Source organism: Hyla sarda, chromosome 5, assembly GCF_029499605.1.
Source record: "Hyla sarda isolate aHylSar1 chromosome 5, aHylSar1.hap1, whole genome shotgun sequence".
NCBI classification, from domain to species: domain Eukaryota; kingdom Metazoa; phylum Chordata; class Amphibia; order Anura; family Hylidae; genus Hyla; species Hyla sarda.
Window position 1 is genome coordinate 142,367,759 of NC_079193.1, and position 14,647 is coordinate 142,382,405.

At 42.3% G+C, this 14,647-nt stretch overlaps 1 protein-coding gene across 1 annotated transcript in view; it reads right to left on the reverse strand.

Annotated features, from left to right (window-relative positions):
* Window positions 1–7,606: 7,606 nt before the first annotated feature.
* The window catches only part of LOC130273491 (uncharacterized), a 54,707-nt gene continuing 47,666 nt past the window's right edge, over window positions 7,607–14,647 (reverse strand). The window contains exons 7-8 of the mRNA XM_056520427.1: window positions 13,161–13,274; window positions 7,607–7,922 (exon numbers count right to left, since the gene is read on the reverse strand). Coding sequence (XP_056376402.1) covers window positions 7,806–7,922; window positions 13,161–13,274 — 231 coding nt within the window. The 3' untranslated portion in view covers window positions 7,607–7,805. The remainder of the gene's footprint in view (window positions 7,923–13,160; window positions 13,275–14,647) is intronic.

Here is a 14,647-nt window from a genome sequence, read left to right on the forward strand (position 1 = left end):
GGCTCCATAAAGAGTACCTGTCACCAAACAAAATTTTTAACATATTGTTCCTTATGTAATTATAAGACACTTTGCTACAGCCATGGCTGTAAATGTTGGCAACCCTGATATTTTTCAAGAAAATTAAGTATTTCTCACATAAAAGGAATGCAGTAACATATGTTTTGCTATACACATGTTTATTCCCTTTGTGTGTATTGGAACTAAACCAAATAAGGGAGGAAAAAAAGCAAATTGGACATAATGTCACAACAAACTCCTAAAATGGGCTAGACAAAATTATTGGCACCCTTAACTTAATATTTAGTTGCACACCCTTTGGAAAAAATAACTGAAATCAGTCGCTTCCTTCCAATAAGCTTCTTATACCTCTCAGCCGGAATGTTGGACCACTCTTCCTTTGCAAACTGCTCCAGGTCTCTTATTGGAAGGGCGCCTTTTCCCAACAGCAATTTTAAGATCTCTCCACAGGTGTTCAATGGGATTTAGATCTGGAATCATTGCTGGCCACTTCAGAACTCTCCAGTGCTTTTTTGCTATCCATTTTTGGGTGCTTTTTGATGTATGTTTGGGGTCATTGTCCTGCTGGAAGACCCAAGATCTCGGACGCAAACCCAGCTTTCTGACACTGGGCTGTACAGTGTGATCCAAAATCTGTCGGTAATCCTCAGATTTCATGATGCCTTGCACATATTCAAGGCACCCAGTGCCAAAGGCAGCAAAACAACCCCAAAACATCATTGAACCTCCACCATATTTCACTGTAGGTACTGTGTTCTTTTCTTTGTAGGCCTCATTACATTTTCGGTAAACAGTAGAATCATGTGCTTTACCAAAAAGCTTTATCTTGGTCTCATCTGTCCACAAGACATTTTCCCAGAAGGATTTTGGCTTACTCAAGTTCATTTTGGCAAAATGTAGTCTTGCTTTTTTATGTCTCTGTGTCAGCAGTGGGGTCCTCCTGGGTCTCCTACCATAGTGTTTCATTTCATTTAAATGTTGACAGATAGTTTGTGCTGACATTGATGCTGCCTGTGTCTCCAGGACAGCTTGAATATCTTTAGAACTTGTTTGGGGCTGCTTATCCACCATAAGGACTATCCTGCGTTGACACCTTTCATCAATTTTTCTCTTCCGTCCAGAAGTATGGGAGGTGCAGGGACTTATAGAGTAGTGTCAGGTGTTACACATAATTATGGGCATACTGGCCCTTTAAATTTCAGAGCTCCAGCGCGCGCCTGCCCTAGGAGACGGGGACACGCGCGCTGTCCCTTGGAGAAAAAGGTTGAAGATGGCTGGTTTCAGGAGGGAAACATAGAAGGAATTTGGGATCCGGAGAGAGGAGGGAAGATGGAGGGAATAAGCCACAGGATTGAGCTGTTTCTTGACTTTATAGGGACCCAAATAACGAGGACCTAGTTTATAACTGGGTATCTTGAAACGGATATATTTAGTGGTTAGCCAGACTTTGTCACCAGGAGAATATTAAGGAGGAGGACGTCTCTTCTTGAAGTAGCCTGTAGAAGTGACAGACGTGTCTTTTGCCAGATGGAAGAAAAATTCCGTACTTGTTCATCAACGGCAAGAATTCCAGAGGAAGATGACAAAGGATGAGGAATACGAGGGTGAAGTCCATAGACCACAAAGAAGGGAGAAGCACCTGAGGAGTCGGAATCCTTGTGGTTGTAGGAGAATTCAGCCCATGGTAGCAGATCGACCCAGTCATCTTGACATGCAGAAATAAAATGGCATAGATAGTCTCCAAAAACCTGATTGACCCTCTCGATCTGTCCATTGGATTGGGGATGGTAAGCCGAGGAGAAATCCATCTTTATTTGTAGAAGTGAGCACAGGCCCGCCAGAATTTAGAGACGAACTGAACCCCTTCGGTCGGAAACAATATGCAAAGGGAGTCCATGCAAACAAAAGATATGATGAAGAAAAAGCTTGGAAAGTTGTGGTGCTGATGGGAGGCCAAGTAGCAGTACAAGATGAGCCATCTTAGAAAATCGATCCACTACCACCCATATGACAGTATTACCTTGGGAAGATGGAAGGTCTGTAATGAAATCCATGGCAATATCAGACCAAAGAAGCTCAGGAACTGGCAAGGGCTGAAGCAGACCCGCTGGCTTGGAACGGGGAGTCTTGTCCCGGGCACAGACTGAGCAGGACTGAACAAAATCAACGACATCCTTTTTCAAGGTTGGCCACCAGTAATGTCTGGAGATGATATGTAGGGATTTACGAATACCAGGATTGCCGGCCAGAAGAGAAGAATGTCCTCATTTCAAGACTCGGAGTTTCATACGAGGTGATACGTAAGCTTGAAGAGATTCACCGTCGTGCACCTCTGAAGACCTGGAGAGAGTGTCTGCTCTGACATTCTTTTCTGCAGGACGGAAGTGGATGAAGAAGTTGAATCTGGAGAAAAATAAAAACCATCGGGCCTGTCGTGGATTGAGACGAGGGGCTGACTGAAGATAAAGCAGATTCTTGTGGTCTGAATAAATTGTGACAGGATGTACCGATCCTTCCAAGAGGTAACGCCACTCTTCTAAGGCCAGCTTAATGGCTAAGAGCTCTCGATCTCCGATAGTATAAGAGAAGGCTTTAGAGAAAAAGCCGCAGGTTAAAGTTCTCCCTTTAGTAAACTTTTGTGTTAAAACTGCCCCAGCTCCTACTGAGGAAGCATCCACTTCCAAGAAAAATGGCTTGTTAGGATCAGGTCTGCATAAAACAGGAGCAGAAGCAAAGGCGGACTTCAACTGTGTGAAAACTTCTTCAGCCTCTGGTGTCCATACCCTTGGATTAGCCGTCTTTTTGGTAAGGGAGATGATGGGAGCTACCAGAGTAGAGTAGTGAGGTATAAATTGCCTATAGTAGTTAGCAAAACTAAGGAAGCGCTGGGTCACTTTCAAACCAGATGGTTGAGGCCAGTCTAGAACTGCAGACAACTTGTCGGGATCCATTTGGAGACCTTCACTTGTAACAATATAGCCCAAGAAAGGAAGATTGTTTTTTTCAAAAGTGCATTTTTCCAGTTTGGCATAGAGACGATTTTCACGGAGACGCTGTAAGACTCGGCGGAGGTGAGAGCGATGATTAAAGATTGGGCGAAAAGATGAGAATGTCATCCAAATAGACTACGACACAGGAGTATAGAAGATCTCGAAAAATATCTTTGACGAACTCCTGAAAGACTGCTGGAGCATTACAGAGTCCAAATGGCATGACAAGATACTCGAAATGTCCATCACGGGTATTAAACGCGGTCTTCCATTTGTCCCCTTTACGAATGCGAATCAAATTATATGCCCCACGTAGATCAAGTTTTGAGAAGATTCTGGCATCTCTCAGGCGATCAAATAATTCCGAGATTAGAGGTAGTGGATAGCGGTTCTTTACAGTAATTTTATTTAAACCATGGTAGTAGATACAAGGTCGTAAAGAACTGTCTTTTTTCTCTACGAAGAAGAACCCAGCCCCGGCAGGAGAAGAGGACTTCCTGATAAACCCCTTTTCTTGGATGTAGTCTGCCATGGCCTGGGTTTCTGGAACAGACAAGGGGTAAATTCTGCCTCTGGGAGGAGTGGAGGCGGGCAGTAAATCTATAGGGCAATCGTAGGGACGGTGTGGAGGCAATACTTCAGCTTGCTTTTCGCTGACAACGTCCGCAAAGTCCTGGAGGAAAGAAGGCTGTCCAGGCAGAAGTTTAAAAGTTGGTTTTAACTTAGTAACACGTACACGATACAATGGCTGTTACAATGTGGACCCCAGCAACTTCTCCAATTTTCCAATCAAGATGTGGGGCATGGAGCTGTAACTAACGTAGACCAAGCAGGAGAGGAGAAGTACAGTGTGGGAGTACGTAGAAGGACAAGTTCTCCTTATGTGAGACTCCGACCTGCATTGACAGGGGTTCTGTGCGGTATAGCACGGTACAGACCAGTCTTTCTCCATTTACCGTAGAGATGTACAGGGGTTTCAGAAGGCGGGACACAGGCAGACGATACTTATGCACAAGGGAGGCATCAATAAAGTTTCCCGCAGAGCCAGAGTCCAGGAAGGCCAGAACGGAAATTATCTCTTTGGAGGGAAGAAAAAGCTGGACTATCAAATTTAAGCGTGGAGAGGAGGAATTCACACCTAGGGAAGCCTCTCCTACAAACTAGGGATCAACCGATATAGTTTTTTTTAGGGCCGATACCGATAATCGGTGGAGGTTAGGACCGATAGCCGATAACTTATACCGATACTGCTGCAGATCATTGATTTAAAGCGGGCGCTTTAAATCAATGCACTGCAGTGGCTTTTGCGGTGCCATAGACCGCCATCGCCACCCGCTTCTTTCCCCCTGCCTGTCCGGGGGTCCTGAGACCTATCACCGCCACCGCCCCCCCGGCCCCCCGCACCGCGACCGCCCCCCCCAACCGATAATCGGTCGATGCCTACTACAAACCCTAGGTGCGAGCGTTTCCCCATGGCTGAGGGCGCAGAGGACAGTCCTTAAGGAAGTGGTCTGCACTGGCGCAGTAAAGACAAAGATTTTCGGTTCGTCGGCGAGTCCTTTCCTGCAGGGTCAAGCGAGACCGATCCACCTGCATAGCCTCCACTGCGGGAGGCAACGAAGAAGGTTGTGGTGGTTGGTGGAAGACTGGTGCCAGACGAGGAAAGCGCCGAGGTTGTGCAGATTCCCTTTCTTGTCGTAATTCCTCTCGTTGCTCAGAGAAACGGATATCTATCCGGGATGCCCATTGTATAAATTTGTTCAAGGTAGACGGGCTGGACATCCTTAATTTGGCTAGATAATCCTCTCTTGAAGGTAGCGCAGAGAGCTTCATTATTCCTGGACAACTCCAATGCCAGGGTTCGGAACGGGATGGCAAACTCGCCAACAGTGGAGTTGCCCTGAGAAAGATTCAGCAGAGCTGTCTCTGCGGAGGAGGCTCGAGCAGGTTCCTCGAAGACAGTGTGAAATTCCATCAGGAATGCCTGGAGATTAGTAGTGACGACATCACTGCAATCCCACAGCGGGGTTGCCCAGGCCAAAGCCCTTCCAGACAGGAGACTAATGACGAAGGCTACCTTTGCACGTTCCGTGGAGAACTGGTCCGCCATGAGTTCTATGTTCATGGAGCACTGCGTCACAAAACCATGACAGGACTTGGGATCCCCCTCATATTTTTCTGGAAGCGACAGGTTCCGGAGGAGACTGCAGCAGCGGGAGGCTGTACTGGAGCTGGAGGCTGTGGCAGTTGCTGCTGTGCAGAAAGCAACTGCTGCATCATGGCAGTAAGCTGGTTAAGCTGCTGGGCCTGCTGGGCCAACTGCTGGGACTGAAGCGCCACGATAGGTGCAAGGTCCGAGTTATCAGGCAGAGGAACACCAGTTGGATCCATGGCCGGATCTTGCTGTCACGCACCTGAATGCGGGCTGTCACGGAGCTGGATGTGGATCCTCTACCTGTGTGGCAGATGACTCGCACCGTATCGGGGAGCGGAGTCTAAGGTGCCGCTGACTTTCACCAGAGCCCGCCGCAAGGCAGGATGGATTTGCTGCGGCATTCGACACCCAGGTCGCTACCCCCAATACGGGTCGACCACACAGGTTACTGGGCAAAGCGAGGTACCGGAGGATAAGGCAGAGGCATAGTCAAAGTAGCAGAAGGTCTAGGCAGGCGGCAAAGGTTCGGAGTCAAAGACGGAGCAGGAAGGTCTGGAAACACGGGTAGGCAAAACAGGCAATGGGAACGCTTTCTCTTAGGCAATGAGCACTGAAGATCCGGCAGAGAAGTATGGGAGGTGCAGGGACTTATAGAGTAGTGTCCGGTGTTACACATAATTATGGGCGTACTGACCCTTTAAATTTCAGAGCTCCAGCGCGCGAGTGCACTAGGAGACGGGGACACGCGTACTGGAGCTGAGACACAGTGGAGGAGGTGGCAGAGGAGCGAGGTAAGTGATGGGCCAGGATTCGCATGCGGGTGCGTCCCGCAGGGACAATGCGCTCGCGGCTGACATGTGCAGCCGAAGCACAGGCTGTAACACACAGACACACAATGCAAAGGCTAAGGGAACTTCTCTCCTTTTTATCTGCTTTTACGTATGCTTTTTATGTTGCCCACACCTGTTACTTGCCCCAGGTGAGTTTAAACGAGCATCATATGCTTGAAACAATCTTATTTTTCCACAATTTTTAAAGGGTGACAATAATTTTGTCCAGCCCAATTTTGGAGTTTGGTGTGACATTATGTCCAATTTGCTTTTTTCCTCCCTTTTTGGTTTAGTTCCAATACACACAAAGGGAATAAACATATGTATACTGCAGTCCTTTTCTATGAGAAATACTTCCTTTTCTAGAAAAATTTCAGGGGTGCCAACATTTACAGCCATGACTGTATTTACTTTCTATAAAAATTCTCAATCTTTATATGTTTTTAATGTGATTGAAAAAACATCCACTAGGTGGCTCTGTTCTGTTCTCTTCTGCAAGTCAAACAGTTCGTTTGGTCTCCTCTCACACTGGCAGGAGACCAAACTCAGGAAGTGCGTGCGGGACTCTTGCAGGCTTCAGTGATGTCGCGCCTGCTGGGGAATGCCCACTTTATTCTTCCAGGAGCTCACAAAATGTGAGCAAGGGGAAAGTTTTTTAAGGGCAGGAGGGGTGTTAGGAGTAGTTAAGGAATATTATCTGAGTTAGTTTAGAAAATATGGTCTGATGACATACTCTTTAATGCTGGGTTCAGAATATTGAATTTGCAAGCATAATTCTGTTTGAAATTCTGCTTTTCGAGGTGGAAATTGATCTGCCATAAAAATGATCTTGCTCTTTCTCTCAGCGCAATCTGCACAGAATACATTGTCGTCTTTGGGGTAAGCCATGCCGTAATGGTCTGTTTCAGTTGGCTCCTGATAGCAAGAGATTCCGAAGTATGAACCTAGATTTAATGGGCACTGTCAGATTCAAACCTTTTATATGTTGTACAGCCTAGCAAAACATTAACCCTTCTAATATACTTACTACCAAGCTATTGACCTGTTGCACCAGCCTCATCTCTGCCTGTGTTTCAGTGTCTGGCATTGGGGCTGTCTGGTCGGCTTGGCCAACTATTACCTATACCAGGAGTACTCCTGGGGAAGCAACCTGGTATCCTCTAACAGTGTTTCTCAACCGTGGTCCTCATTCCCTTTCATGTTTTCAGGATTTCCTAAGTCTTTCACAGGTAATATAATTATGGTCAGTAAATCAGGAATCACCACAGTCATATCACCTGTGAAAGACTAAGGAAATCCTGAAAACATGACCTGTTGGAGGGTCTTGAGAACCGCTTGAGAAACAGTGTTCTAACAGCAGAAGTTCAGTGTCTGCATCCTGGAGTGGAATAATGTAGGAATAACACAGTGGGTCCACACCCGTTGGGGTATTAAAGCATGCTCCTGGAGACCTTAGTGCAGAAGCCTAAAGCAGCCCATGGCTTACAAGAGTAACTAGCTCTCTTCTTTGCCATAGTTTTTTGCAATCAAACGTTGCACTACTGTCAGAAGGGCAGTTAAGCCCTGGCTTTCATTCATGGGGCATTTTTTTTATACAATACAGCCTTGTATGACTTTATTACTGTCAGTGGTAGACACGGAATGAACACAGTTTCATTTAGTAGTATAGTTTGGTTAGATGCCAATTGACCTTTAATAGTCTACTGAAAAGCACATCATGACATGCTTCTATAAAAATACAACTTATCCTCTTTTGTCTCAGGTGATTGCTATGTTGGTATAGACAACAAGGAGTTACTACAATATGGTCTAGTGATTAGTGGCTCTTCTTGATAAAAAAAGGATTGTTAGAATCCAGACAGTTATTTCAAACTGGAATGAACAGAGTCCTAAAATGCTGACATCCACTTGGTAGGTTAGAGCAACCTGTAAAAGAAAAAACATTGAGAAACAGGCAACTGATCTTTTTTTTTTTTTACATCATATACTTTTTTTATACAGTATTTCTAACCCTGTTTTGTTTGGCCTTAAAGGGGTACTCCGGTGAAAACCTTTTTTCTTTTAAATCAACTGGTGGCAGAAAGTTAAACATATTTGTAAATTACTTCTATTAAAAAATCTTAATCCTTCCTGTACTTATTAGCTGCTGAATACTACAAAGGAAATTATTTTCTTTTGGAATGCTCTCTGATGACATCACGAGCACATTTCTCTCTGCTGATGTTATTATAATAATAATAATGCTTTATTTATTGTTGTCCTTAGTGGGATTTGAACCCAAATCCCCAGCACTGCAAGGCAGCAGTGCTAACCACTGAGCCACCATGCTGCCCTTAGCATATATCGGCTATGCATCGGCTATGCATGGTTGCTAAAATGGAAAGAGATGTCAACAGAGAGCACTGTGCTCGTGATGTCATCAGTGTTCCAAAAAGAAAGGAATTTGCTCTGTAGTATTCAGCAGCTAATAAGTACTGGAAGGATTAAGATTTTTTAATAGAAGTAATTTACAAATATGTTTAACTTTCTGCCACCAGTTGATTTAAAAGAAAAAAGGTTTTCACCGGAGTAGCCCTTTAAGCCAATTTTCATTTTTGAGTTTATGGTTTTTCCACTTCGCTTTTTAAAGTGTACCTGTTGTTAGCAAAAACTTTTTAAATAGTGTAGATAATAACATTATATGTATATTGTTTGGGTGAAAAAATGCAAAAATGCTGTCCCCAAAGCTACTGCCTGTGTGTCTCTGTGAGACCAAATACAGGAAGTGAGAGCGGAACAAGCAGGGCTCTGTGCAGGCTCCTGGCTTATGCTCCCATGCACAGAGCCCTGCTTGTCTTCCCACACTTCCTGTCTGTGGACACACAGACAATAGTTGCAGGGACAAAAATAAACAAATTTTTTTTTTACCAATATATATCACAAATATACATATGTTATTTTATACATTATATAACAAGTTTTTGCTAATGATAGGCACACTTTAAAAGGCATTACTCTTTTATTTTCCATTCACAGAGCCATTTTGACAAGTTGTATTTTGTAATGACACCTTTCATTTAAAAAAATGTATGGTGCAACCCAAAAAATATTATTTGGGGGAGGGATTGAAAAAAAAAAAACACACAATTTAGCAAGTTTTCTATTAATGTCTAACCTTTTTAAACAAAATTAGTATGTTTAAAACTGCCCTATTCTGCCCCCTATAACTTTTCTATTTTTCCTTATACAGGGCTATATGGGGGCTCAGTTTTTGCAATGTAATCTGTTATTTTTATCACTACCATTTTTGAGATACTGTTATTCAGTTTTTATGGAATGCATAGTACACACACAAAATGTCAGTCTCAGAAGGTTTATGGTTGTCAGACAATTTATTGTGTAGGATTCTTAGGGTCAATGCACACTACAGAATATAAGGGGTACTCCAGCTCTAATATATCTTATCCCCTATCCAAGATGTCTGATCTCGGGGGTCCTGCCGCTGGGAATCCCCGTGATCTCCTGCAGCACCCAGTGTTCTAAACAAATGCCGGGAACTGGCGGAGGTGGTTGCGACACCATGACCACGCCCCCTCATGACATCACGCCCCCTCCCATAGACATGAATGGAGGTGGTGTGGTGTCACGAGGAGGCATGGCCTCCGACTCCTAGCGTTCTGAACAAAATGTTCAGAATGCTGGAGCACCGGAGTACCCCTTTAATAGTGTTTCTGTGTGTTAGTAGTGACCAAAATACTGTGTGTGAACTCAGCCTAAATTCTTAACATTTACAGCAAATCCTATCTGCTTTTGTTTTTACCCATTATCCCTCTTTACATTAGAAGCCTCCCATAGACTTGCATTGAGGGGGCGGGATGCAACGTCACACGGAGCTGGAGTCCTGACATCACGATACTCCAGCCCCGTGGTCGTCACTCTTCACACTCGGAGCCTCCAGCGCTGCGGAGAGCTCCCAGAGGTGGGTGCGGAATGACAGATCATCTTATTCCCTATGCATTGGATAGGGGATAAGAAGTATTAGGGCCAGAGTACCCCTTTAATTCTGAACAGAATTTGCTTGCAGCATAATCCCATTGATTTCAATGGGATTCTACTGCTCAGTGCACAATATGGAATTTCCATAGCAGAACTTGAATCCGCATTCTGCCAAACCTTTCGGTTGAATCCACTTGAGAAAGCCCATTAGTCAATGGGACATTGATTTCCAACACTTACCATATTTATTGTGTATAGATAGATAAACTCTTTCTGGCCCCGCAAAAGCCGCTGCAGTTTAATGACTTAAAGTGGCCACTTTAAATCATGTAACTGCAGCGGCTTCTGCTGGGCCAGAGTCCCGCCGCCCGATTTCCTCCCCATCCTGGCTTTCATATTTACCTCTCCTGGGGGCCCCAGGACAGGTAAATATGAAAACTGGGGATGGGGAGGGAATCGGGGAGAAGCCACTGCAGTTACATGATTTAAAGCGCTTGCTTTAAATAACTGAACCACAGAGGCTTTTGCAGGGCCAGAGTTTATCGGGGTATACACACTCTTACACGCACCCTCATTTTAACATGGATATTTGTGTAAAAAAACTTCTTTACCCAAATTTCCTTGGAAAAATTAGGGTGGGTGTTATAGGCCGGTGCGTGGTATACCCTGATAAATATGGCATTTCTGCAGTATAATTCTGCACAAAATAAGATCTGCTGAAAAACTTCTGAGAAGAAATTTATTACTGAATTTCCGCAGTGCGCATGGGCGCTTATAGTCCACAACTGTAGCTCTAACTACAGTTTTGGGTTCATAACAAGCTTTTGCAGTTGGGATTTAAGACTCATGACTTTTATGCAAGGAAAGTTCTACTTTGTCCTACTGTGGAAGACACCAGTAAGGGTGCATTCACAATACAAAATGTCCACCTAGAAAACTTCCGGCCAGACGTTTCGTGCACAGTAGAACCAACTGATTCAGTTGACATTAGGACAACTCGGACGTGCACCATCACCATTGATGGCTTAAAATATCCCAGCGGACATGCAAAAAAGAATGATCATGTTCATTCTTTCAGCAGAGTTTGGAATTTAAATTTCCACAACAGAATTTTCCTCATTCATCAGTGTGCATGATGCATGAGAATACAGTGTGGATCAAAAGTTTGGGCACCCAGGTAAAAATTTGTATTAATGGGCATAAAGAAGCCAAGGAATGATGGAAAAATCTCCAAAAGGCATCAATTACAGATTAGGCATTCTTATAATATGTCAACAAAAGTTAGATTTTATTTCCATCATTTACACTTTCAAAATAACAGAAAACAAAAAAATGGCATCTGCAAAAGTTTGGGCACCCTGCAGAGTTAATATCTTGTACTGCCCCCTTTGGCAAGTATCACAGCTTGTAAACGCTTTTTGTAGCCAGCCAAGAATCTTTCAATTCTTGTTTGAGGTATCTTTGCCCATTCTTCCTTACAAAAGTCTTCCAGTTCTTTGAGATTTCTGGGCTGTCTGTCCCACACTGCTCTTTTAAGGTCTATCCATAGATTTTCAATTATGTTGTGGTAAGGTGATTGTGAAGGCCATGGAAAAACCTTCAGTTTATGCCTCTTGATGTAATCCCCCATTCATTTCGAGGTGTGCTTAGGATCATTATCCATTTGTAGAAGCCATCCTCTCTTTAACTTTAGTTTTTTCACAGATGGCATCAAGTTAGAAATTTTATTGAATCCATTTTTCCTTCTACTTGTGAGATGTTCCCTGTGCCACTGGCTGCAATACAACCCCAAAGCATGATTGATCCACCCCATGCTTAACAGTTGGACAGAGGTTCTTTTAATTAAAATCTGTCCCCCTTCTTCTCCAAACGTACCTTTGCTCATTCCGGCCAAAAAGTTCAATTTTAACCTCATCGGTCCACAGAACTTGTTTCCAAAATGCATCAGGCTTGTCTATATGTTCATTTGAGGTTTTCTTCTGATGACTCTTGCATGAAGATCATTTTTGTACATGTATCTCTTTATAGTGGAATAGTGTACCACAACTCCAGTGTCTGCCAGATCTTTCTGGAGGGATTGTGCAGTCAAACGTGGGTTTTGAATTGTTTTTCTCACAATCCTGCGAGCTGTTCTGTCTGATATTTTTCTTGGTCTTCCAGACTGCCATTTCTTAATTACATTCCAAACAGAGGATATTGACATCTGAAAACGTTTTGCTATCTTCTTATAGCCTTCTCCAGCTTTGTGAGTGTCAACTATTTTCAGTTTCAGATTTCTAGACAACTGCTTAGAAGAACCCATGGTGCTGAGTGTTGGGGCAAGGTCAGATGAGTCTGTGCATTTAAAACCTTTGAGATTGACATCACCTGGTCTTCCCAGATGATGATTGAGAACAATCCATGACACTGGAAGGTCTCAGCTTTGCAAAGGGGGCAGTGCATGCTATAAATTCTGCAGGGTGCCCAAACTTTTGCGGACGCCATTTTTTTGTTTTCTGTTATTTTGAAAGTGTAAATGATAATAAGAAAATCTAACTTTTGTTGACATATTATAAGAATGTCTAATCTGTAATTTGATGCCTTTTGGAGATTTTTCCATCTTTCCTTGGCTTCTTTATGCACATTAATACAATTTTTTACCTAGGGTGCCCAAACTTTTGATCCCCACTGTACAATTCAAAACAATGGGAGGCTGTATCAGAATTTCTAAGCGCAATTGCTTTTGCTTTTTGCTTTAGTTTTGCTTATGTGTGACATATTTATCACAGGGGGTTAGTGCACGTGAGCAAAAAAACTAAAAATCACTTCCGAACACCAAATATGTGAGACTTCTTGAAAGTGCTTCTTGAAAGGCAGTTTGGTAAGCCAGGTCTGGGCTGGTGAAGATTTGCTGCACTTTGGAGAGGTTTGCGTTTTTTTTCTAAGTCATTTGCACTTAATAAAAACGGCACAACTGCAAAGTAAAAACTGAAATTTTTGAATCTTTTGACTTCTGAAAGGTCATTTGTAGGTCACAAAAAAGTGCCTAGGTCAAGTATAGGGAAAAAAAAACTCTAAAGACAATGATGATCCTCCCCCATAGTTTCATATGAAGTTCACATGGTTAGAATATTTTTAAGCATTTACAACCTAAAGTACTACTCGGTACCATTAATTATAACACACCAATTTCTTGTTGAGAGAACTTACATCACTTTTGCTATGTGGAAAAAGCTGTGGATTGGAGAATTCAAGTGCGTAAATGACAATGGATGCCACAGAGGCCATGATACTCAATATCACTGTCACAATTGAAATGATTTCCTATAAAATAAACTATGTAGTTAGTTACCAGAGGTATACCTAATCAGAAAGTTTAACAAACAATAAGATACATCTAATTTATAGGAATGCACAAATTCTCACAATACAAAAGTATTATGCTGATTTTTGTTATTGACTAGATACAAGAGTAATAAATATAGCCAGTGGCATATATTGTATATTGTAACAGTAGAAATTCAAACTAGACTCCAAAATGTTGATTATCTTTACAAATACTACTATACTTTGTGCACCATTTTAATTTTACCATTTGAGCTATTTCATGTTGTTATCTTCATTCATATACTGTACAAAATAGGGGACATAAAACTTTTCCTGCCACTTTTTACCAGGAATAATTTTTGGGCACAAAACAATCACTGCACTAAACACGATATTTTACAAAGATTTTTTTTACCAAAATGAAGAAATGGTTGCATAAGTCACTTTAGTTTTTGTAGGTATGCCACTCGATTTAGTCCATATTATTATAGATTTATATTTTTTTTAGAGCTTTACATGAAAATTTAAACTAGCTTTGGAATAATGTAAAAAGTTAAAACTTGTTGTTTATTGCATGTTTAACCCCTTCCGGACCAAGCCCATTTTGGCCTTAAGGACCGGAGCGTTTTTTGCACATCTGACCACTGTCACTTTAAACATTAATAACTCTGGAATGCTTTTAGTTATCATTCTGATTCTGAGATTGTTTTTTCGTGACATATTCTACTTTAACATAGTGGTAAAATTTTGTGGTAACTTGCATCCTTTCTTGGTGAAAAATCCCAAAATTTCATGAAAAAATTGAAAATTTAGCATTTTTCAAACTTTGAAGCTCTCTGCTTGTAAGGAAAATGGATATTCCAATTTTTTTTTTATTATTCACATATACAATATGTCTACTTTATGTCTGCATCATAAAATTTATGAGTTTTTACTTTTGGAAGACACCAGAGGGCTTCAAAGTTCAGCAGCAATTTTCCAATTTTTCACAAAATTTTCAAACTCGCTATTTTTCAGACACCAGTTCAGGTTTGAAGTGGATTTGAAGGGTCTTCATATTAGAAATACCCCATGAAAGACCCCATTATAAAAACTACACCCCCCAAAGTATGCAAAATGACATTCAGTCAGTGTTTTAACCCTTTAGGTGTTTCACAGGAATAGCAGCAATCTGAAGGAGAAAATTCAAAATCTTCATTTTTTACACTCGCATGTTCTTGTAGACCCAATTTTTGAATTTTTGCAAGAGGTAAAAGGAGAAAATTTTTACTTGTATTTGTAGCCCAATTTCTCTTGAGTAAGCACATACCTCATATGTCTATGTTAATTGTTCGGCGGGCACAGTAGAGGGCTCAGAAGCGAAGGAGCGA